Source organism: Condylostylus longicornis, unplaced genomic scaffold (assembly GCF_029603195.1).
Source record: "Condylostylus longicornis isolate FDR11 unplaced genomic scaffold, ASM2960319v2 ptg000048l, whole genome shotgun sequence".
In the NCBI taxonomy this organism is placed as follows: Eukaryota; Metazoa; Arthropoda; class Insecta; order Diptera; family Dolichopodidae; genus Condylostylus; species Condylostylus longicornis.
Window position 1 is genome coordinate 10,732,516 of NW_026578017.1, and position 23,756 is coordinate 10,756,271.

Below are 23,756 nucleotides of genomic sequence, written 5' to 3' on the forward strand. Positions count from 1 at the left end.
AAAATGTTTTTAGTTTATACATTTAATAAGGCCTAAATTCAATTAATTTATATTTTTATATTTTCATAAAATTATTATTTATCTTTTTTTTTTTTGTTTGTAGATATCAAGCTCCATATCCTCCAGCGCAAAATCCACAAGATGTATTACCACCATCATATGATCAAGTAGTAGGTACAACAGGACCTGCATCAGCTCCATATAATAAACAAGCGCCATATAATCCCCATTATACCGGAAATTAAAAATAAATTATTAAATTGGATTAGTTACAAACAAAAAGAAAAAAAAACCTAATAATAAATTATAATATAGGATTAACGAACAAATTTTACCAATTTCTTAATTTTATTATTTTCTTATACAATATTAACTATTTAATATGAATATCTAATTGAAAACAAAAAGAAATTAAGAAACAAAAAAACACAGATACAACTACTGTTTTAAAATTTTTTGCCTTAGGAAAGAAATTTCTTCCTTTTATTTTTTGTATAACTTATAATATGTACAAGTATATATATTTATATACATGAACATGATATGTAAAAAAAATATGTATAAAATGGAAAAAAAACTTATAAAAATAAATTTTAAAACATTTTACATTCAATATAAAAATTTAACAAGAAAACATTATATTATACATAATAATGTAGATAAATAAAAATATTAAATAAGAGATTGATTCTCTTACAAAAAGAAATTTTAGTCTTTTGTTTTCTGAAATTACTATGGATTTAAAATTTATATTAATAAATAATATATTAAAAAACCAAAGTGGTTTAAATTTTAAGCTTTAAACTCTCCAATGAAATATTTTTCATTATTTTTTTTTTCAATAACTTATTAAGGGACAATAGAATTTATAATATTATAAATTATTTAATAAATACAATTTAATAAATACAAAAAAATTAAGTGAGTACTTATATTAATTGTAAAAAAAGCTGTTCTTATATAATGTTGCTGCAAAACTTGTTTTTTCATCCACTGAAACAGTCACAAAGATTATAAATTCCGTTTTATCTTTAATTTACTTCAATTAAAACTCTATTTGGACAATTAATTATATTGTATATTTTTATTACCAATTTTTTAAACCTTAAACAAAAAAATTTTGTATTAAACACAAAAAAAAACAACGACAATCAACTGCATTTGTACTAAAGTCTTAATTGGTACAAATCTCATGCAAAATTATGATCCAAAACGGCCAAAAGATTAATTTCCAAATAAATGGAATAGCGTTTGTATTTCAATATAATTTTCATATAATACCCATACTTTACTATAATGCATATTATAATTTTATTAAAATTTGTTAAAAATATCACTTGAAAATGTCGAAAACTTAAATCATTTTAAATAAATCAATAATATTAAAAAATTAAATAAAAATGTTAAGTGTAATCCTTACATTGTATCTACATAAATTTGTTCCTTACAACTGATCCTAAATCTTCTAACACAGTATCAAAATCCGATTTAGAAATATGCTAAACCTGCTCTCACTCATTTTAAATTAATTTACCAGCGGTATTACCGTATTTGTAAATTACAAGTACATAATATATATAAGTACATATAATGCAACATTAACAAAATTCATAAATAAAATTCATAAACATTAAAATATTTTCAAATATTTGCAGCGGCTTATTTATATAAGAATATTTGCTTTTTATTTTACATAAGTTATTACAATATATTATAAAATATTATTCGATTGAATTTAAATTTAATTGAAATTTGTCATTTAATAAAAATAAAAAATAATTATTAAAATTCCTATAAATAAGAAATATAATAGAGAAAATGTTAATTTTTACTGTTAAATATAAAAATATAAAAAATACAATTTTTTTTTTTATTTATTGGAATAATTAAAAATAAATTTGTACTGGAATGAAAAATATGGACGATAATAAACGCACAATATACTGTACATACCTTTATTAAACCTAAAAACAAAATAAAAGGTTTTGGACTTTTTCTTTTTATTTTAATGCATATATTTGAAGTTTTAAAACAAAAATAAGTACATACATTTGGTTTAATTTAACAAAAAATGTAAATTTTAATTTCAAATGATTTCAAAGAAAAAAAAATACAAAACAAAATAGTAAAACAAAAATACCAAATTAAAAAATAGCCAAAATATGCCAATAAACAATTATTTAATTAATAATTAGAATTCAATACTTTAGTTAGTAAATTCTTAAATTTTTTTTTTTTGTAAAATTTCAATTTTTATTAATTTATATCTTTAATATTGAAAAGAAATTTAAAGTTTTTGTACAATTTTATAAAAATGATTTTTTTAACATGAAATTATTTTGTATGTAATTATTAATTATTAACTAAGTTATAAATTATAATGCCAATGTTTTTTAATGTTTTTTTGATTAAGAAACTTATTAGGTACGGAATTTTTGTTCAGAGTATATATTTATGTTAATATATATTTGTATATATATAAATAAATAATACTAATTGATTTACAAAATATTAAACTGAGTATGATGCAAATAGAAAATTATATTGTGTGTTTAATTATAAAAAATGATTTCTTTTTTTTTTTTTGTTCCTGATAAACCTCTACAAAATAAACATTTTTTTTTCACCTACATATTATATATCTATATATATATACTGAAATAACTAAATATGTATTTTCTTATTTATTACGAAATTTTTAAAATTTAACCAATATAATATAAAATTTAATATGTATTTATATTTGAAAAAAAAAGGAAACAATATTCTTAAGCTTAGTATTTTATATGCTGTGTTACCTAATTGTTGAATGTAATGAAAAGAAAATTAGGTTAAGTTAAGGACAAAAACAAACAAAATAGTTAAAAAATGTATATAAATACAAAATAAAAAATGTTCATGTACATTTAATCTCCTGTTTTTTAAATGCTTAAAATATTATTTCCCTTTTTCTTTTCTTTCTTATTTGAATTGGTGGCTATTGATCAATTACAACTTTTTATTAAATCATAAAAGATATTATATTATGTATTAATAAATCAAGAACTAATTATTTATTTATTATCAGTAATTTCTATCACCATTTACAATACGTATTAAAATTTTATTCAAATAATGAGATTATAATTTTGTTTCCCAAATTTTAATATTAGGGCCCATATTAATTCTTTCTTTTTCGAGAAATAACAAAAAAAAAACAATATCATAGCTGATTTCATATTTCCATTATTATAACTGACTAAATAAATAATAGAAAATTGGTAATAATAATGCTGCTTTAGCATTTGAAATTCCAAATATCCAACCAAATGAGCACCAAATTAAATAATAAAATAAAAGTTGTATAGCAACATGAAAAGCAAGTAAAATATTATTTTTCTTTCTTGCAGCTTCCATATTTTTTGGTGATTCATTATTTAAATATTGACGTACTCCCAAATGAAGATTTAGAAAATATTCTTCCCATTTTAATTCACCAATATCAATATTGAAATGTTGTTTATCAAATGGTTTTAATGTTTTTGCCAACTTCAAAGTTTGTGTATTATCAAAATGCCATTCAGTAAAAATGAAACGTTCCAAAGTTTTAAGTGAATTCCATACATTTGTATGAAGTTTTATTAATATTGGTCTGCCTCCAATTAATCTTGTTATGAAATCCAAAACATATCCAGGTAAAAAGTGAAACAGTATGGCACTTACTTTAAATAAAAATAAACTTCTAACAAATTTTATATGTGGATACCATGCAGCTGATTTTAATGGATATTTGTGCATATATGAATTCATTTTATCAGTTAATGTTTCAAAACGGAATGGTTTGTATGTACTTGAAGTTAAATGGAATATTTTTAACTCTAATTCTTTATCAGGATTTGCTTGTTTTTCTTGCCAAACATAATAACCTGCTACCAAAATTTGATTAACAACTATATCTACTGGAATGTAATCCATAATCACTTTTGGATCTAAAGGTAATCGTCGAATAACACCTTTTGATGCACCCATAAAGAATCCTTGTGGACCATTTTTTGAAATTGTCCACCCAGGACAAGGTTCTTTCCAAGCTGCTGTTATCATGCTTGGTCTTACAATTGCACATGGAAATAATTTAGAACATTCATTTACTTCATGTTCCGCCAAATGTTTAGTAAAAGTGTATGTATTTGGGTGATCTTTTAGAAAAGTTGGTTCTAATACCTTTAATGCTTCATCTTTTAATGACTGACTTAAACTAATAATCTTTTCAGGATCATCTGGTCTTGGGTATAATATTTCTTTGGTTTCCAACAAAAATGAATTTACATAAGCTGATGAAACATGTACAACAGCCAATAAGTTTTTCATTTGCTTACATAACTTCATAACTCTTCGTGTACCTAATAAATTAATATTAGTAGTCTCCTTCAATGATTGAAAAAAGTCTAATGTTGCAGCTGAGTGAAAAACAATATTCACATTATCTGCCAAAATTTCAATATCAGTACTCGATATTCCAAGATCATCAGAGCCAACATCTCCACGTATAGGTACGAGTTTTTTAAAAACATCTGTTGAGTTTGATTCCAAATATGTGTTGAAAACTGAATTTTTTTTTAATTCTTCCAAACGTTCCTCAATAGTTTTACCTTTTTTTGGTCGTAATAAAACATACAATTTTCCAATATTTGGAATATCTCGAAGTATTTTTTCTATCAAACATACTCCTACGAAACCAGTTGCCCCAGTAATAAAAATATTTTTATTAGCATAAAATTCTAATAACGGTGATTGTTCTTCAGTCATTTTCCAAAATGGAATTTTCCTCTTGTAGATATCTTTATTAAAAAGTTTTTAATATATCAAATTTTTTAATTGTAAAATATCAGCAAATTGCAGATTTATTAAGGTTCAAAGATTTTGAAATTTAAATTCGTATTAAATATTTCGAAATTACAAAAATTTACACAATTTTGGATCCAAAGTCTAACTTTCTCTTTAACAAATAGCTGACGCACTAAAATAAAGATCAAACTTCATGGTCTATCTAAACCAAGTTACATTACAAGTAAAGGCATATACCAAATCCAGTTTTTGACGTCACAATTAGAGGTGACACTTCCAAACCTTTGTATCCAGTTAGATACAGTCAGATAACATTTTTTTTTATTTTTTCCATATTTGTTTCCTAAAATAGTTTTGAATTAATTTTATAAAAATAAATTCATAACTCATTTTATCCCAAACTAGACCGCTTATATCTCCTGCCAGCAAAGTAGTTTTTGTTTCAAGAATGAGCAATAAAAGGTATAGAAGATAACTGATACATTGCACATTGAAATTAAATTCAGATAAATTCAGATAAAGTGACATCTCTACTTATAACTGGTATGTAAATTTAGTAAATTTCTAGTCATGATCAGTTAAATAACAAAACAAGTTGTTGACATTAAAAATTTTACTGGTTTGTATATTTTAGAAAAGCTTTCAGAATTATTCTTATGTCAAAACGAAGCTTTAATATCGTAAATCGAAAAATTTAAAATACCATGATTCTCAAAAATAAATTTATCTTTTTTTTTGTAAAAGCTTGAGCAACATGTAAATTAACATGTTTAGCATTTGGAAGAGGAAAACTCATGTGAGCAAATGAATTTAATTTCCTTATATTTATTGGATGATTTACTTTCAGTCAATAATAATGAAAGGTAAATCTATGACTTTTAGGTAGTTTTTATGGTTAAGTGCATATGTAATAAATTGTGTTTTCGAATAAGACGTTTATTAAGGACGTTGATAAGAAGAAGGTATAATAAATACAGTAATTTTGTTATTTTAAATGAAATCCAGTTATTCAAGTTTCATGTTGAGAACATTTACTTATTCTCTTGATGGTCATTATTTTAATGGTCGGTCATTTATTTTCCTTTTATGTATTAGTTATTTTTTTTTTGTTATCACTAACTCCATCTTATATAATTCCACCAATCACATGTTTTATCCACTATAAACCTTCTGACTTGGTGACTTCTTACCTGCGATTATGTGATATTTTATTGCACCTATTGACATGTTGCTTGACACTGGAATTACTTGGAGTATTAATTATGTTTTAATAATTATGTTATAATATTATAATATAATTAATATTATTTATTGCAATATATTCTTGTATTAATATCAACCCCTCGTTATGTGTACAATATTCGGATCTAGTCCGATAGTCTAATAGGCATCCGGTTGCTTTAACTTTTCTCCTCTGTTTCTATTAAATTAAAATGATTTTTTAACATATGTATCGAAAAGGTTATAAGGTTATAGAACATTTTGATTTTGAATAAATCAATTTATATTTACAATAGCCTATAAAAAGGTATCCAATCTATCATAGTCAAAATTTTGTTAGATCTCATGTTTTCTTGATAACTTTGTCAAACAAATTTTAATCAAAATAAAAGTTTGACTAGCACTTTTGCAAGAATCGATTGTTTTCGATTAATTGTGATTTGGAATTTCGATATCAATGCCATTAATGTCAAATCTTAATCCATTAAAACAACTGTCGCGAAACGTAAAAAATTTAGTTGGTTGCTCACAAGTTTTTCTAAATAAATATATATAAGTAACCGTAACAAATCTGAGTACAAAATTTAAAATGAAATTTTTCATTAGTGTACTTGCATTTAGCTTTATATTCCAATGTGTGCACTGCGACCAAATATCAAATCAATCAGATGAGTTTGAGGAGAATACCAGCCGATATGTAATTGAAGGAAGAGTTTATCCTCCAGAATTATACACGGCCGATTCATACTGGCAACAAAACACATCAATATCTATAAATAGTGGGGAATACAAAGGTTTCCTTAGAGACGATGGCACTTTTGTTATAAGTGGTGTTCCTTCTGGAAGTTACGTTTTAGAAATTCACAATCCAGATTATTTTTATGAACCAGTAAGTAATAACATATCAATAATATATGTACAATATAGGCGACGATAAAATAATATGTATTTGCTAGGTTCGAGTGGAAATCAACCCGAAAGGAAAATTTAGAGCCAGAAGAGTAAATTACATACAACCTGCACAAGTTATTCAAATTCCATATCCTTTGAAGCTTAAAGCTCTAACGAGGTTCAGATATTTTCAACAACGTGAACAATGGAAGATCACAGATTTTCTATTCAGTCCAATGGTTCTTATGATGATTCTTCCATTATTCCTAATGTTAATTCTTCCCAAAATGATGAGTGATCCAGAAACCAAGAAAGAAATGGAAAATATAAATTTTCGAAAGGTAAGTTTTTGGTTAGGTAGGAACCTTAAATAAACTAATTCTACAAAAAATTTTAGATGACTAATGATATGCCAGAAATAAGCGAAATGTTGACATCTTTCTTTACGGGTGCTCCTCCAAAACAGGAAAAAGATAAAAAGGCTTCTGTTTCCGCAAAACAATCGAAGAAAAGGAATTAATAATGATTATTATTTATGATTTAGGGAAAAATTAATAAATTCGAATTTTAAGTCAATCCTTTTAGCTAAAATAATTACATTACTTATCAAAAACATTAGGTATATGTGAAAACTAATATGTATTGTTTGATGAAAATTATTTAAATAAAACATTTGTTATTATTTTCTTGATAAATCGAAATATGTATGTAAAAAAAAATAAAACAATCAATAATTGTTATACATTTTTCCTTATTGTTTTACAATAAAAAATATGAATGTGATGTGTTAATTTCCAGTTTAAATTTATTCCATTTGCAATCTATTTTTTATTACAGAAAGTATAGGGAACTATTAATCTGTTTATTAAACAATTATTAGAAAATCAAACTTGTCAAAATAACTTTGCATATTATTTTAAGTTAAAATACTGAAATGTAAATTTCAATCATTCAGAAAAAAGTAAAAATACACTTTATTTGAAAATGTGTCGAACTCGTGCTGAATAATTTTTTCTATCAAAATATGAAAAAAAAAATTAAACTTATGCAGCTTATGTTTAGTCTTTGCTATTTTCACCCACAGGAGTCTCATTATCATTATGGCTTATAAATTACGTGAACTAGTAAGTCAAAAATGAAATTCATTGAAGCAATTACAAGAATTTATTTACAAAAATAGTTACTAAAATAAATTGTTTTAAATGCACTTTGTAATTTATAATTTGTCGTATTAAATTTTTTATGTACATATGCACATAATTACATGCATAAGAAACTATAAGTATTTTTGTTATTTTCAAGTACAAAAAAATATTATTTATTAAAATATTTTCGCTTCTCATGTTCAGTTTTCATATCAGTGAATTCATTATAACCCCATGGTCTAAATGGAAAAATATCCTGAGGTTTAGCTGGTAAATATGAATAAAATACATCTCTTAATTGATCAGAATTGCAGTGCGCACTTTCCATACAATACCAGTATATTCGTGTATCTTCTAATAGTCTAAGTTTTAATTGATTTAAGTATGCAGACATTAACAGATCTGCTTTTTTCTTGGTAGCTGTTTTGTATAAGTATGAAAAACGTTTAGAGTAACATATTGAACTAGCTTTAGGAAATGGTATTTTTATTTTATTTATACTCATTTGATTTAAGATGCGCTTAGTAACTTTCAATGCATCTTTTTTTTGTTTTTCTGTTATTGTGTACCCAAATCTCGTTCTTATCCATAGTTGAAGTACTGGTAATTTATAAACTTCTGATAATTGTACCATCACATATTTTGGATTTTTTTTCATTTCTTCTATTCCAGCTATTAAAAGTTTATTCATTAATTCGTTATTATTTGGATCAATTTTCATATTAATCTTGGATCCTTTGATTTTACTTAAGTTTGTGTGGGGATTGCTCTCATTTGTATTTCCATCACATTTCTTATTTATTTTGTTGTTGAAATCAAAAATTGTTTCACCTTTTCCATTGTAGTTTTCAATTGTCAAAGCATTTTCGACGGTTGTTTTAATAAATTCAAATTTATTCGAACTTTCGCTCAATTTTGGTTTTTTATGATCGGAAAGACGCGCATCTAAATTCATGCCAATTTCACTTAATTTACCAGCTAATTTACATTTGCAATTTTGATTTCTCTTTGTAAATTCTATACACTGATCCATTCCACATAATAAGATTTCACGACACAATTTTGTATCTTTAGTATCAGTTATTGTTCGTTGTAATAACTCATTTACTACTTTCGGTAATTTTATTCGAGTTTCAAATTTATCACATAACTTGTTAAATTTTTTTTCAATACACCTCAGATCATTTTTAATCTGTTGTATGAATTCATTAAGTTGCTTATCATCCTTAACGTAGGAAAACTTTTCGCATCTATTTTGAATCGATGCCTTTAAATAATTTTTAATAGATTGTTTTAGCACATCAATATCATGGAATTGAGTACATAAAAATCTGGGAGTAGTGTCTTCACTAACATTTCCTTCCATTGTTTTTAAAATTCTATCACACCTGTTAACTACGATATTAATTTTCTCTAAATCTGTATACCACCTATTTACTTCATTTTGATTCATGAAGTTTGGGTCCCTATATTTGTCATATGGATAAAAATTAGGTTTAAATTCTTTTACTTTAAGTCGAGATGCTTTGAAAGAAATTGGAATTGATAAAGGTTCCAAATAAGGTGATGTGTAAAAGATTTTCTGTTTTACTAAAGATTTTTCTGTCTCTATTACTTTCATTTTCTTAGTTGGTTTTGGTAAAAGTTTGTCCAGTTCCCGTAACGTTGGACATATATCTAAATGAACGATTACAGACATTAAAATTTGTTGGTTTACAGTAATTTTGTGATTGAGATTCATTAGACTTTCCCTACTACAATAAATCAATTCCGCCAAAAACCATAAAAATGCCAGATCATTTCCTTGACTAAACTGCATTGCTAAATTTATTTGAAATTTTTTAGGTAAAGGGGATATACCAAGATGCTGAAGATTCAATTTTGTTCGATGGGTTGTACCTTCTTGCAAATCATCACGCAAATTATTTAGTAATTCATTTGCACTGGCTATTTGTTGTTTCGATAATTCTTTATACCATGGAATATTCTTATGTCTGATAAACTTTTGGATTACCTTATTATAGTTATTTGTTCCGTTCTTCATTTTTGTTTTAAAAAACTATTTTATTTAATTTTGAAATAGGAAAATGAAATTAATTAAGAAAATATAATTTATATGTACATATATTCAATCTAAATCATTTTTGAAATGAAATTTTATTGGTAGTTTGATAAAAAATTTTAATGTTGAAAATCTAAATGCGAGGAAATCAATGTGTTTTGAAGTATTACATTCTCGTAGTTTTTGTAAAAAACTAAGTTTGATTTTTAGAATTAGGATTAACCAAAATACACACAATAAGGTTTTAAACATAGGGCTTTATTTAGCCGATCTATGAAATAAAATTTATTCGAATTTTCCTTACAAAGTATGTAATTTATTAATACTTTGCAAATAAAGCTTCTTTATCGACAAAAATATTAATTACTTAAGAAAACCTGCTATTTCTCTTTTTCCATTTAGCTCTGCCCTATTTTCTTCCATTTTCAATGTTTTCATCAAAGTTTTATCTAAACATTTTGAAACACTTATTCCCATCTCAATACATTTTAACAATGTTTCTGGATGCAAAGAACCAATACCGACCATATGTGTACATGTTATAAAACTTTTTCCATCCCTTTGTGATACTGAAATTACAACGCTAACTGAACTACATTCTGTTTCCTCAGCTGATGGATCAATAACACAAGCATCTCCTATTTTGCAAATAGTTACGAAAATTGGTATGTGTTCTGTATTTATCCTTGTGCAATCATACGGATCATCAGACAATTTTAGATCACATGAACCTCCATCCATTAAAGCGGCTGTAACTTTTGGAATTTTTGTATTGTATAAAGCAGACTTAACTGCTAGGGATACTGCATCAAACAAATTTCCACCACATTCTAAAATCTAATATTTTTTGAGCTCTTGATTTTGATCTTATAGATAAAGTAGGCAATATAAAAATAATAAAAATTTACCAAAACATCAACATAAAGTTTCCAACATTGCTGACCGGTCAATATACATAAGGTAGTTAAATCAAAAGCCGAAGTAGATTCATAAGCTTTAGCTAATGTATCAGCAAGCTCAACTGCAAGTTCTTCACCGCCGCGACCTTCAAAAGCAGGTGTGGCATTAGCTGAGCTAACAATAGAATGTTTAAAATTATTCTAACGATTCGAAAACAATTCCAATGCATTATGTACGGTTATATTTACCAGTCAACAAAAAACTCTATTTTCCCACAGTTTGGGGTTTCTGAATTAGGTGTATCTATTTCGGTTTTCACTGCTGCTAACACATCGGTGTTTGCTAAACGCAGACGTGCTGATCCACTTGCATGACTTACAATATCAGTTTCTAGTTCCATAGGTCGATAATCCTTGCACGATCTACCATCAAGTCTTAATTCGTCCTATTGCCATCAATGATAAAAAATTTAAAATCATAACACAAAATTCATAATAAATTTAAAAACATTTTGCAAACCTCTACTCCATGAAGAATAAATGCTTTTTCTGCTTCGCTTAGTACTACATTAGCCATAATTATTTTACAATTTCTTTTAAGAATTACTTAAATCAGTAAGAACGTATTTTCAAATTTTATTTGTTTATATCACTTTTACTTTTCGCTTACGGTGACAGTAGTTTGACTTTATCAAAACAAACACGTTTTCTTAGTACTTTTTATCCATCAAATGCAATAATTAGAATTATCGATTTTTATGAATCGATATAGCAAGGTTGATATTTAATGCTCTTCTACTACTACATACGTGGTTTTTACACTGGTATTCTTCTCACACGAATCAAACTAGCTTATTCTCACGATCATAAAATTTTGCATTGAAATTGTTTAAAAACTCTAAAACATATTTTATGCATGCACATCTGTTTAAAATAAATTTTTTTGGTTGAATCTCGATTTTTTCATAATTTGGAAAAATTAAAAACGCCGTACAGAAATAAAGTAGAAAAAAATTAGATCAGCAAACATGCATACATGCTTATCAAAGTCAAGCATTATTTAATGTTTACTATTGATCTAGTATAATCTTATTGATATTTCTCAGCTGTACCTCAGTTTTTCTTCTTTTACTCTATTTTTAAAATACATGTTTCTCTACTGACTATAAAAGTTTTGTTTTTTTACTATTTTAGGTATAAAATGCATTAAAATATAGCTGCTTTTATTTATAAAAACTACTACATTGTGATCTTATTTTTCTCCCCTTTTTAAATTTAACAGTAACAAATGTTTTTTAACAAGCTTCATCTTCTGGGAAATTTTTAAAGACAAAAATTGATATTTAGGTCGAGATATTTCATTGAACCATAAAAAACCATAAGAAAAATGAAAAGAACAATCATAATGTTTAAATTTTGATAAATCACCACTAGGGCGGCTGTCAAAATCGACAGTAGTAATCAATTTTTCTAACCCTGGAAAATAATGACATGAGAATGTGATGTTTTGATTATAAAATTTTATAAGAAAATTGCTTGTCATTCATTTGCCGAGTAAAACATAAAAATAAGCTTGGAATTAATTCTTATTAAGTTCATTTAAACTGATTTCTTTTAAAATAAAAATTTGGTGTTCAAAGAGTGCGAGAAAATGGTTTTTGGAAATGATTGGATGAATGCTCCTGAAAGCACCGGTGTATGTATTTGAAAGTATCTTTTATATTTAGTTTTTTATCAATCGAAAAACTTTTAGACTACCATTATGGCAGTTGAGTTTGATGGCGGTGTGGTCATTGGTGCTGATTCACGTACAAGTACTGGGACATACGTTGCAAATCGAGTTACAGACAAATTAACAAAAATAACTGATAAGATCTATTGCTGTAGAAGTGGTTCTGCAGCAGACACACAAGCTATAGCTGATATAGTGGCGTACTCTTTGAATTATCATGAGTAAGTTTAAAGCATATTTTCTTTTAAATATTAATATGTAAAACTAAGAAAATTCTCGCAATATTTGCGAGATTTTGTAAAAATTAAGTTTCGATGCAATTAAAAAAATTGATTTAATTCCAAAATTGTTTCTGTTTTACGTATAACAGGAATGTTACTGGAGAAGAAGCATTAGTAACTGATGCAGCATCAGAATTCCGAAACTTTTGTTTCAATTATCGTGATTCCTTAGTTGCTGGGATAATTGTTGCAGGGTGGGACAAAAAACTAGGTGGACAAGTTTATTCCATACCATTAGGTGGGATGTTATTGCGTCAACCCATAACAATTGGAGGTTCTGGTAGCAGTTATATTTATGGATTTACTAGAGAATTCTATAAGCCCGGAATGGCAAAAGACGACTGCGTAGAATTTGTTAAAAAATGTAAGTGAAAATTAATGTTCCAAAATTAGATAACTATCAAATTTTCACATATTTCAGCCGTTCATCATGCAATGTATCATGACGGTAGCTCTGGTGGTGTCTGTAGGATTGGAATCATAACTAAAGATGGTATTGAAAGAAAAATATTTTACGCAACAAAAAGTGGTTTGTCTCAAGAAGTGTTTCAACATGAATTTTAAAGTAAAATAAAAATTTTATATGGGAATCTAACTAAAAAGTTTTGTTTCATTTAGAAAATTTTCTCCTTCCTTCAACTCAATGTGGCAAAAAATGAAAGATATTTAATTTATTTATTACATATGCACTTATATATTATTTATCAAAATATAATTAGATTAACTTTGTCACAAACTTTGTGATTTTTAATATAAATTAAAATAAAGATTTATCTAAAGTATTTACATAACTATATTATACAGTCTCAAACAATTTCAAGAAATTGAATTATCTAAATTTATAACAATTTAATAATAAATTGTAATATCACATTTAACCTAAGTAAAATACTGGTATTCGTAAGGAAGTTAAATATTTTATGACCTAACTAAAGCTGTTGTTGATTTGCTCGGTATTTTTAGTCTTTCTTATTTTTCTTATATACTTGTATAATATTTCTGGTAGCCAAAATAGTATTGTTACACCTAATAAAATATTTTGAGCATGTAAACATAATTTGTAACTATTTGTATGGTCCCTCATCCATCCTAGTAATTGACCTAATGACATAACGAGCACACCTTTTGATATCATATTTAAACCTAAAGCGCCTGGTAACTTTTCTGGTCGGCAGTGGTCCGATATAGTTAAATTATTTGTTAACACTGTTGCTGCTTTCATCATTCCATAGAAAAAGCTTGCTATCGTTATACTGACAAGCTCTGTAGACTCAGCCATTACCGCTCGGCTAATGAAAGCTCCAATTGTTCCAAACAAAAATACATTCCTATATGGAACACGTAATTTATTACTTAATATTGGTATAATTAAACGACCAGACAAATCAGTGAAAGCTAAAACTGACATACACATAGCTGTTTCTTTTCTTGAAAAACCAGTTGAATACTGAAAAAACAAAATAAAATTAAAAAATTTTCAAATTAAGAGTATAGAATGTCTTACTTGCAAAAAGTACGGAAATAGCATAGCAAAATTTTGTGTTGCTGTATAAATTAAACTCATCCCTATTATAATGCTTAAAAAAATAGGGTCCTTAAGAAGCTCCAAATCCATTGCTTCTATAAGTTTCCGGAGAATTTGATTATGTCTTGGTTCCAATTTTTGTGTATTATTTTCAATCAACTCCTTGTCACTTTTAATAGCTTCATTTTTTACAACCTTTACCTCAAAGTCAGGTTTGTCTTTTAAATCCAAAAACAACTTCATTTCTTTCATATTATTGTGCTGTTTAGGGGCTTCCAAAGGACGAAATGATATTGCTCCAATCAGCTACAAAAAAAATAAAAGGTATATATTTAAAGTAAGAATTTACGCACATATGTTAACTAATTTACTAAATTGTTATAGAATATTGTTTTGTATTTTCTGAATACAAAACATTATTCTGTGTCAGCTATGTGTATAAAAAATATTAACTACTTACCCCAGTTAAAGCAAGAAATCCCATTGTTAAAACAGTAATTTGAAATCCATAATGATCTAATAATAATCTAACTATATGTGGTATTACCATTTGTCCTAAACCAGTGCCAGCTAATGATACTCCTACTGCTATCCCACGTTTTGTAGAAAAATATGAATTTATCGCCATAAAAGATGATGGTGCTATTAAACCTAAACCGATTCCGAACTGAAATACAATAGAATAAATTAACATATTTTTATAGCTATAGATGCATACACATATAAATTTAAGTATATATGACTATTTACACTCAATCATTAAAAATTTTAAAATTAAAATCAAAAAATGAATGTTTATTACCAGAACACTATATCCTATTATGACATGCCATAATTGTGTTGAAAGAGCACACAACATAAGACCGGAAGAAGTAAGAATACAGCCTGCAGCAGCAACTTTTCTTGGAGAAAAACTTTTAATAGCTGGACCGATAAATAAACCAGAGAAATTTAATGCAACGCAATTTAAATTAGTAACTAAAGCAGCTCCAGTAGTTTCTTGTCCCAAACTATGTAGTAAATCTCCAAACAAAAGACCAAATACTGACATTAATGATTGGTTAAACATCTAAATAATAAAAGAAAAAACAAAATAAGTAATAATTAAGTTTCTTTTTCGATTAATTCAAAATCATATTTACATTTATTAAGCACACCGAAGCCACAACTACCCATCCCCATCCTCCATTTGGAGCTAACGACAGCACTTCTTCATTTGTCATATTTTATGGAATTTTATATACCTTAGCAGGTAACTTTCCTCAAAATAATTTTAATTTATAATAGCTTCCTCGATATATGAACAAGCCTTTATCATTCCGTTTTAAAGAATATCTAAAAATAAAAAATTAATATTATTGTTAATTATTTTTCTTAATTATAATTCCTTAATTATATTTCTTAATGTTATAATTCCTTATATGTGCTTATGTATCTTAAATATTTTAATAGAATTCAAAAAATTCTTACGATTGTGCATATGCATTTAATTACTATAAAATTTTATGCAAACAGAAAATCTTAATGGTTTTTTTTTAAGTTTTAAAAATTATCAAACTCATTTAATAATTTTCCTTTAAAACATTTATGTCTCTTGCAAAATTGGTTTTTTATCTATGGAATACAAAATGAAACAGCTGTGCAAATTTTAATCAAACTACATTTTGTGTGAAAAGTGTAGTTTATATTATTGTAGTATGTAGCAAAGGTTAGATATTATTTTATCTCCCGTTTTAGGAAGACCAGATCTACTCATGAAAAAAAAAAAACACCCAAACAATAATGTAAATTATACCTATATGAATGTATTCAGTTAATAAGTATTTTTTAAGGCATTGTTAAAAGAAAAACAAGTTTGAAAATAGTTTTTCAATATAAGATGTAGATACTTTATTCTTAAGACTCTAACAATCGGAATATTTGTAAAAATTGACTTATATCACATTCAAAAAATAAAACAAATCATTTATTGCTTGTGAATCTAACGTAAAAAATTTAGCTAATAACAAGTAGTAAGAAAATATAGGGCTAATTTAACATTAATTATCTATTATACTCGAGATTACTCGAGATTAATTGAATATTATAGCGCACATAGTTAATTGCACAAAAACGACATTCAGAAAAATTGAAAATTAAAATTGAATTTAACATTCATATGTGTTAGTTGAATTGAATTTAACTTAGTTATTTACAGCAATTTGGAATTTCAAAATAAAAGAAAAATTAATTCTGACATTATCAAGTCAATTTTGATATTTTTTTTCTCACCACAGTGTGGTGCTACTTTCTGAATTATTGTGTATAAAATTATTAAAATATTAATGCATTAGGATTTTCTCTTATGAAATAAAAATTTTGCAAATTTATAATAAATTTATTCCAGATTGAATATTAAATACAATGTACCCATCAGTAGATATTTCAAAATTTTTTTAATTAAAAAATTTCTTTAATTACATTATTTTTTTTAAACCTGTTATCAAAAAACAAACATGCATATTACGAATATTGAACTTGGCCTTCTTAAACCATGATTTCCAGTTTTAAATATTTTTAAAATATCAATAATTTTTTATTTTCACCCTTTTATGTGATTTTTATTATAATATTTAAATTAAGAATTTTATAATAAATAAGTATGTTATATTAATCGTCTTAATCTATTATTAAGATTTGAAATTTCAAAAAAAAAGTAATAGTAACGTGAAAGTTATTACTAAGCTATAATTATATTTCAGCTGATAGATCTGGAATTATTCAAATTTTCCATATTTAAATCGATAAACTTCGAACTTATGTTTAAACAGAGAGTCCGGTGAAATTAGATTATAGCTATGTTGATTAATGCTAATAAACGTGAATTCTTTTTATTATTGTATTAAATACGAATTCATTTTTAATTTTGATTAAAAAATCTGGAAATCTCATTAAGTTTTCCAGTAAGAAAGAAAATTAAAATAGAAAGCTACAAATGGACAAACATATGTATAGATATTTACAAAATATAAAAATTTTTAATAAGTGTATACGAACATTAAAATTATCGAGGGTAGACGTTTAAAATTAATATTAAGAAAAAAAATAAATAAAAATTTTATTAAAAACAATCTGACCTTAATCCGGTTTTTATTTTGGATTTTAGAAGATTAAAGATTTAGTTTTTTTTTATTTTGTTTTTTTGTTCTTTTTTACTGTTATTTATGTTTTTATTATGTTGTTTTTTAAATTAATTTCTTAAATCATTCTAAAATAGATTTGAAAACAGCCTTTGTACAAATAAAATATTTACGTTCCTTTTAGAGTATTTGGGAGTAATTGCGGTAGCATATGCCTATTTTGTGTAAAAATTCTGTTATACTACATTATATTCGAATAAAAACTGACCTATACATTATAAATTTAAATGGTGAGGTTTTGACAATCATTTTCCTCATAAAAATCTTAGCCATCTACTAGAATAAATCAGTCATATCTATACTTTCAACTACTTCTTTGGGTAAGAGAGTATAGTTGAGATTTTTATGCATATTTCTAGAGTGTTATACACCATTAAATAGAACGCAACAATTATATACATATATTTATGTATTTATTTTTCGAAATCAATTTTTTTTAATACGTATCATAATAAGTAGCTAAATTTGTGTATTTATAATATTACTTTTTTCCAATCATGACCCATTAAACTTTTATTAATCAAATCTGTAATGATTAACATGACTTGTAAAATCCAGTTTGAACTGATTCTTTTTTTTTTTTTTTTATTTCATTATTAATCATATTGTGCTCAACATATATGTATGTAAATCATAATATAGAAATACATAATAAATATTAATTTTTTAAATATTTATTAAAAATTTTAAGTATAAATAATAAGTATATTGCTGACTATAAATTCAATACAAATTACTTGGACTTTATAACGATGCAGTTATAGTTGCCTACATATACATTACATTTAATTCTTATTATTATATAAAATAAAATATGTACCCATATAAATATAATATTGAATGCCAATTCAATAATTCCTTTTCTTAAACTACTCATGTTATGTCCATACAGAGTACAGACATACAAATATATAATAATGCATATATTTATAAAATAAGGTCGTTCGACCCCTTGAGTAACCTCTTTCTTTATTAATCTTTATGGTGATAACACTTTGATTTAAAAAAAAAATACAAATAATTAAATTTAATTTAATAAAAAATAATATACTCCTTATTTATATATTGTTTGTTATTTTGTCTATTCCCGAAACTGAATCAAACCGGTTTGAAAGAAGATTATATTTCCAGATTTTATAAATTTTTTTTATATATAAATATATATTTATAAATACATGCGGTGTTTAAAATAAATATATTTTAATATATTTTTCTTTTAATAAATAAAAATTATGAATTATTTATATTATCAACTTATTTTGTTTAATTAATTAATGATTTTTCTTAGAATATATATACATATATTGGCTAAGTATTGCAGCCTCAGAAAACAAATTAAATATTTTGAATCTAATAATATATACTTATTAAATATATATGAAATAAATATAATTATATTTACATACTTATATGCAATTAAAATTTAATATTTTAATTATTTTAATTTTGCTACATCATGATTGGATTTTTTAATCAAAATTCTCTTAAATTCTTAATTTGTATTTTAAATATAATTTTTAAACAAAAATTTTCATAAATATTTGCACAAAAAGAAAAAGAGAAAATTTAATATGACGCAACATCCAACAGGAACCGGAAATTTTTCAAATTTTTAGAATTGTATAATTTTTGATAAGAAACTTAATATTTATGCATAATTATATCGATAATTTTAGAACAAATTTTCTACATATACCTTTATTATATATATGCATAGGTATTTCAATAAAGAAATTATTAAATAATGAATTTAGAATAGAAAAAAATCCTTTATACTCATAGGTGTACTATATAAAATAATGTTAATACAAATAAATTAATTTTAATATTAAATTAATAATTGCAGTTGATAAACAGAAAAGCACTTCTATTCCTTATCTACTACACATCACATTACTTTAATGCTGCGCCTGCATATATGCAAAATTTTTGATTTCCAACAAATGATAATGATGATACGAAATTCAATCATGAATTTTTCCAATAATAAAAATGTGTTTTTAAGTAGGTTTTACACGTTTTCATTCTAAAATTATGAATATATTTTGTAATATTATTAACATAATTCAAATCTGTAAAATTCAGTAAAAGTTCCGCATTAATTTTCTACTTAATACCATAGTATATAAAACAAAAATTACAATCAAAATAAGATTATTGTAAGTTCAACTTATTTAAAAAATATTTTAATAATAAATGTGTAAGATCCAAAAACATAAAATGTAAATTTATTTTATGTGATCTTTGACTAATAATGTATATATATATGAATATATATATAGAATAAGTCCGTGAAACAAAAAACCGGAAATTTCATTGTATCTGTCTTTAATATTAGACACGCTTAAGTGTTATTAATTTTAGATATTGTAGATAATTTAGTGATTCCTTCCAAAATTTGTAAATACATATATAATGTATGTATGTATGTAGGCACGTATTTCAATAATTCAAAACTTATAGAGTAAGGTCATGTTAAAATCAAAATTTTTCTAATATTTTAAAAAAAATATATAAAATGTAGACGACAAATAATCAAATTTTTATTTAATTTAAAATAATATAATTTAAATAAAAACAAAATTATCTTCAAAATTTAATCTTTTTCCTTAATCTTATATAAGTATAGGTACTTATTATGCAAGCTGTATACAAAAACAAACAAAACATTTTTTTTATTCATCTTTTTTACCTTACCTACATATATTAATTATCAGTCAAGAGTAATATTAATAAAACTAAAACACACTTAAATGTGATTGATGATCTATGACTAAGATATAGAAAAGATATTGATAATAATTAATATAATAATAAATTAATAATTCGTGGATTATTATCAAAAAATCACTTTACGTATGTCCCTATATGTATGCTTATATTTGTTTAATGATATTTAAATATGTATATTGTAATTTCCCAGACATAAGATCCTTATTATTATAATATCTATCTAGGTACAAATACGTGGAATTTTTATTGTTTATTGTTGACAGCAATAAGATTACAGACTTTAAGTCAATTAATTATTATCTGAGCATGTGTACTTCAAGTGCTTAATGTTTAAATGAAAAAAAAAAAACATATATGAGAAAGAAAAAATAAACAAACAATATATAAATATTTTGTATTCAACACGTTGATAAATATTACGATAAAAACATTATTTTTTAATTAATCTTAGTTATTGTAGAATTAAACAGTATAAAGAAATTCACATTTCTTTATAAATTATAAAAGTTTGGTTAAGATTCCTAGGTATAAATTAATATTTTTAAAAATTCCAATACAATTTTAGTTTAGTATTTCTACATTCACTTTTAACTAAAATTCTAAATAAACTAATGAAAAGTGTTAACATTAGTTCTAAAATTTCAAATATTAAGGTGTAACTAAAATAAATTTATAGTATTTTTGCAATTATTTAAAATAATGTGAGTAATGAAATGCAAATATCGATGCATTAATCTAAAAATAATTTAGATATTTGCTTTTTGATTTATGTATTTAAACTATACTCCTAAGTAGTCAAAACTGAGTACTACTACCCTACATACATCGAACAAATGCATAGATGATCTGTGCAATTACGTTATCGTTTTTCCATTGGAAGACTATTGAGTTATAAAAAAAAAATGGATTGTGCGTTTTCGGAGTTATTTTGGCATCAACTTGTGAAATATCTTAACAAAAAATGTTCAATTTTTATATAAGAAATTATATAGATGTTTTCATAAACTATAAACAAAAAATTAAATAAGACGGCAATAAGAAGAAGGCTTTCGTTTATGTACGCTGTATTGAAAGTTCTGTAATTGACTTTAAATTTTTCAGCCGCAGCATTAAAAAGTATGTAATAAATTCAGTCAAGTTTTCTATATTTACCAGTCTGCAAATTCTGAAGCTTACTTTTTACAATCAGTCATTCGAAAATGACACAAATAACATTGTTATGAAAATTAAAATTTTGAAATTTCAAAATTTTTATATTTAAAAATAAAAAAAAAAATTCATGGTAGCAAAAAAAAAATTAACTAGATGTCTGCGCTTTACTTCTGAAATTTCTTAACTACAGAATAAATTTCCGAGTAACTCTTCTATAACAGCAAGTAATTCTCTATTCATAATTTATAACTCTCTATAAAAGCGAGTAATTTCCGAACGAATTATATGTATATTCAGTGTGTGCAGCGTACAATTTTCGAAATTAGAACTATTCTAAAACTGAATTAACAAAATTCCCCAAAATATTTTAAATATTTTACAGCAATCAATACTAATACTTTTATGTTATATTTGAAAATTATAAAAGCATGACGAAAACCATGGTACAAAGACGGCTCTTTATACCATCGCCGAAACTATTAATAACCAAAATTATTTATAACCTGTTTTTTATCAAAAAAGCTTGTATATCATATGGGTTGATCGTAAATTGTTAAAAAATTTATTAAAAAAATCACATTGATTTAAGAATTAAATTAATAAAGTACTTAGTTAATATTCACCTTTTATTTGTTTATCTCTTGATTTTGTTATGAATGTATTTGTAGGTTTCCTTTACTAGTGGAGCAAATTATAAAATTTTAAATATCAACAATAACAAAAAATAACAAAATTTTTTTAAATAATTTCATTCAATATCCACCAATAAATTTTTGTAAATTATTTTTATAAAATAATTATTTTTAATTTTATTATGTACACACACATATGCTAATACACATACAAATAAATTTAAATTAAAAGAAAAAACATGAAAGAGTTTAAAAAACCGTCAATGCTTCAAAAATTGTCTTTTTATTTTTATTTTTTTTTTATAAGAGGTGTTTATTTTTAATAAATTTAATAATAAAAAATATATTATATAAAATTCACTTGATATTTTTGTTTATTAAAATTAAATTAAATTTTTCTTTTTTTTAATGAAATTTTTTATTTTCAATGTTTATACGAGCACAGGTTCTCACTTTCTGGGAGAATTTATGAAAGCTTACACGCTTTTGTATGATTTAAAAAAAGCAAAAATAATAAGATGTAGTAAGGTCCAAAATGCTATCAAAAAAAATTAATGTAGATATTTATGTATGTATATTTATATAAATTTTACTTTTGTTGATATTTGCGGATTTTATACGCTTAAATATATTTTGTGTATGTGCATATGTACATTCATAGTATATATAGTGAATATTAAGAAAAATAATAAATTTTTTTTTTGTTTAATCATTCTAAATAAACTTTTTTTATTTTGTTTATATATTTTTATAATTATATGAATGAAAAGAAATATAAAATTTCTACATAACCGAAAATGCATGCACATATGTATATGTATGTTATAATATTGATATATTTTTTGTATTTTTTGGTATAGGTACCTTATTATTGTTAAATGGAAATGAGAATTCTATATAAAAGATTAGAGGAAAAAACAACAAAATTGAAGATTCATAGGATGTAATTAAAAAAAAATGTTAATTGTATCAAATGATGTAGAAATACCTTTTCTAAAGAATATGGAAAACATAATGTAGAGATTAAGACGGTTTCTAATAAAGTTAAATACTGCTTTTAAATACAGTTTATGTATACCTATCACACTATTAAAATTATTTTCATTCATATACAAAACTCTTGCATATTTTTAGGATTGCATATATTTAGGATGAATGATAACATAATGCTCGATTTTAAGGGTTGATTGTACGAGTTAAGAAAAATAATTATACTTTTTAATGTCATGGAATTTACCGTTAGCTTCTTGCGTTTATAGAAATTTCAAAAAACTTGCCGTTCGTGTAAAAAATTCAAATTTTATAAATTTCAAGAGGCGATAACTTGAAAGGGGATGGAAATGGGAAAGAAATTTCTTCTAACGAAATAAACTATTTATAAAAGTCTAAGAGCTGCAAATTTCAGACTCATGTAACATACGGTGTTGAAGAAAAGCGGCATCAAAAATTTGGAAAAAACGGATTTTAGATAACGGTCAAT

The 23,756-nt window shown here is 24.5% G+C and overlaps 6 protein-coding genes across 15 annotated transcripts in view; 3 read left to right on the plus strand and 3 right to left on the minus strand.

The window, feature by feature from the left end:
• LOC129611234 (nematocyst expressed protein 4) overlaps nt 1-1,631 on the plus strand; it is a 100,967-nt gene extending 99,336 nt beyond the window's left edge. For 7 of the 8 annotated variants that reach the window (XM_055524264.1, XM_055524261.1, XM_055524262.1 and 4 more), the window contains one exon: nt 104-1,631. In XM_055524264.1, the coding sequence (XP_055380239.1) occupies nt 104-245 (142 nt within the window). In that variant the 3' untranslated portion in view covers nt 246-1,631. The remainder of the gene's footprint in view (nt 1-103) is intronic. The other variant, XM_055524265.1, reaches the window with a different exon arrangement.
• Nucleotides 1,632-1,779: 148 nt separating this feature from the next.
• LOC129611232 (putative fatty acyl-CoA reductase CG8306) lies at nt 1,780-5,336 on the minus strand. 2 transcript variants are annotated; one of them, XM_055524255.1, is made up of 2 exons: nt 5,062-5,336; nt 1,780-4,996 (listed from the first exon to the last, which is right to left on the minus strand). In XM_055524255.1, exon 2 carries the CDS (start codon nt 4,783-4,785, stop codon nt 3,229-3,231), a length of 1,557 nt encoding a protein of 518 aa, XP_055380230.1. In that variant the 5' UTR covers nt 4,786-4,996; nt 5,062-5,336; the 3' UTR covers nt 1,780-3,228. The 2 variants fall into 2 exon arrangements, with proteins under 2 accessions (XP_055380230.1, XP_055380231.1); XM_055524256.1 differs by having other exon boundaries at nt 1,780-5,167; nt 5,227-5,280.
• A 1,188-nt stretch (nt 5,337-6,524) lies between these two features.
• LOC129611142 (ER membrane protein complex subunit 7 homolog) lies at nt 6,525-7,708 on the plus strand. The gene is made up of 3 exons (XM_055524107.1): nt 6,525-6,934; nt 7,002-7,277; nt 7,334-7,708. The coding sequence occupies exons 1-3, from the start codon at nt 6,635-6,637 to the stop codon at nt 7,454-7,456; spliced, it is 699 nt and encodes a 232-aa protein (XP_055380082.1). The 5' UTR covers nt 6,525-6,634; the 3' UTR covers nt 7,457-7,708.
• Nucleotides 7,709-10,341: 2,633 nt separating this feature from the next.
• On the minus strand, nt 10,342-11,708 carry LOC129611149 (exosome complex component RRP42). The gene is made up of 4 exons (XM_055524117.1): nt 11,563-11,708; nt 11,292-11,488; nt 11,052-11,217; nt 10,342-10,980 (listed from the first exon to the last, which is right to left on the minus strand). Exons 1-4 carry the CDS (start codon nt 11,617-11,619, stop codon nt 10,507-10,509), a joined length of 894 nt encoding a protein of 297 aa, XP_055380092.1. The 5' UTR covers nt 11,620-11,708; the 3' UTR covers nt 10,342-10,506.
• Nucleotides 11,709-12,564: 856 nt separating this feature from the next.
• LOC129610918 (proteasome subunit beta type-6) lies at nt 12,565-13,657 on the plus strand. Its single transcript, XM_055523736.1, has 4 exons — nt 12,565-12,738; nt 12,796-12,995; nt 13,145-13,419; nt 13,477-13,657. Exons 1-4 carry the CDS (start codon nt 12,694-12,696, stop codon nt 13,617-13,619), a joined length of 663 nt encoding a protein of 220 aa, XP_055379711.1. The 5' UTR covers nt 12,565-12,693; the 3' UTR covers nt 13,620-13,657.
• A 72-nt stretch (nt 13,658-13,729) lies between these two features.
• Nucleotides 13,730-22,725, minus strand: LOC129610917 (monocarboxylate transporter 12). Of its 2 annotated transcripts, none has more exons than XM_055523734.1 (6): nt 22,268-22,725; nt 15,723-15,915; nt 15,383-15,649; nt 15,041-15,247; nt 14,560-14,886; nt 13,730-14,502 (listed from the first exon to the last, which is right to left on the minus strand). In XM_055523734.1, exons 2-6 carry the CDS (start codon nt 15,801-15,803, stop codon nt 13,981-13,983), a joined length of 1,404 nt encoding a protein of 467 aa, XP_055379709.1. In that variant the 5' UTR covers nt 15,804-15,915; nt 22,268-22,725; the 3' UTR covers nt 13,730-13,980. The 2 variants fall into 2 exon arrangements, with proteins under 2 accessions (XP_055379709.1, XP_055379710.1); XM_055523735.1 differs by lacking the exon at nt 22,268-22,725 and adding an exon at nt 16,051-16,188.
• Between the last annotated feature and the right edge of the window lie 1,031 nt (nt 22,726-23,756).

Bases quoted from the DNA above. Each gene is read 5' to 3' on its own strand.
- LOC129611232 (XM_055524255.1), bottom strand. From the start codon at position 4,785: ATGACTGAAGAACAATCACCGTTATTAGAATTTTATGCTAATAAAAAT.
- LOC129611142 (XM_055524107.1), top strand. From the start codon at position 6,635: ATGAAATTTTTCATTAGTGTACTTGCATTTAGCTTTATATTCCAATGT. The intron at 6,935-7,001 runs GTAAGTAATAAC...TGTATTTGCTAG, and splicing joins CAGATTATTTTTATGAACCA to GTTCGAGTGGAAATCAACCC. The intron at 7,278-7,333 runs GTAAGTTTTTGG...AAAAAATTTTAG, and splicing joins AAAATATAAATTTTCGAAAG to ATGACTAATGATATGCCAGA.
- LOC129611149 (XM_055524117.1), bottom strand. From the start codon at position 11,619: ATGGCTAATGTAGTACTAAGCGAAGCAGAAAAAGCATTTATTCTTCAT. The intron at 11,489-11,562 runs GTTTGCAAAATG...TGATGGCAATAG, and splicing joins TTATTCTTCATGGAGTAGAG to GACGAATTAAGACTTGATGG. The intron at 11,218-11,291 runs GTAAATATAACC...TTCTATTGTTAG, and splicing joins ATAGAGTTTTTTGTTGACTG to CTCAGCTAATGCCACACCTG.
- LOC129610918 (XM_055523736.1), top strand. From the start codon at position 12,694: ATGGTTTTTGGAAATGATTGGATGAATGCTCCTGAAAGCACCGGT. The intron at 12,739-12,795 runs GTATGTATTTGA...AAAAACTTTTAG, and splicing joins ATGCTCCTGAAAGCACCGGT to ACTACCATTATGGCAGTTGA. The intron at 13,420-13,476 runs GTAAGTGAAAAT...CACATATTTCAG, and splicing joins CGTAGAATTTGTTAAAAAAT to CCGTTCATCATGCAATGTAT.
- LOC129610917 (XM_055523734.1), bottom strand. From the start codon at position 15,803: ATGACAAATGAAGAAGTGCTGTCGTTAGCTCCAAATGGAGGATGGGGA. The intron at 15,248-15,382 runs GTAATAAACATT...ATTGTATTTCAG, and splicing joins TAATAGGATATAGTGTTCTG to TTCGGAATCGGTTTAGGTTT. The intron at 14,503-14,559 runs GTAAGACATTCT...TTGTTTTTTCAG, and splicing joins TATTTCCGTACTTTTTGCAA to TATTCAACTGGTTTTTCAAG.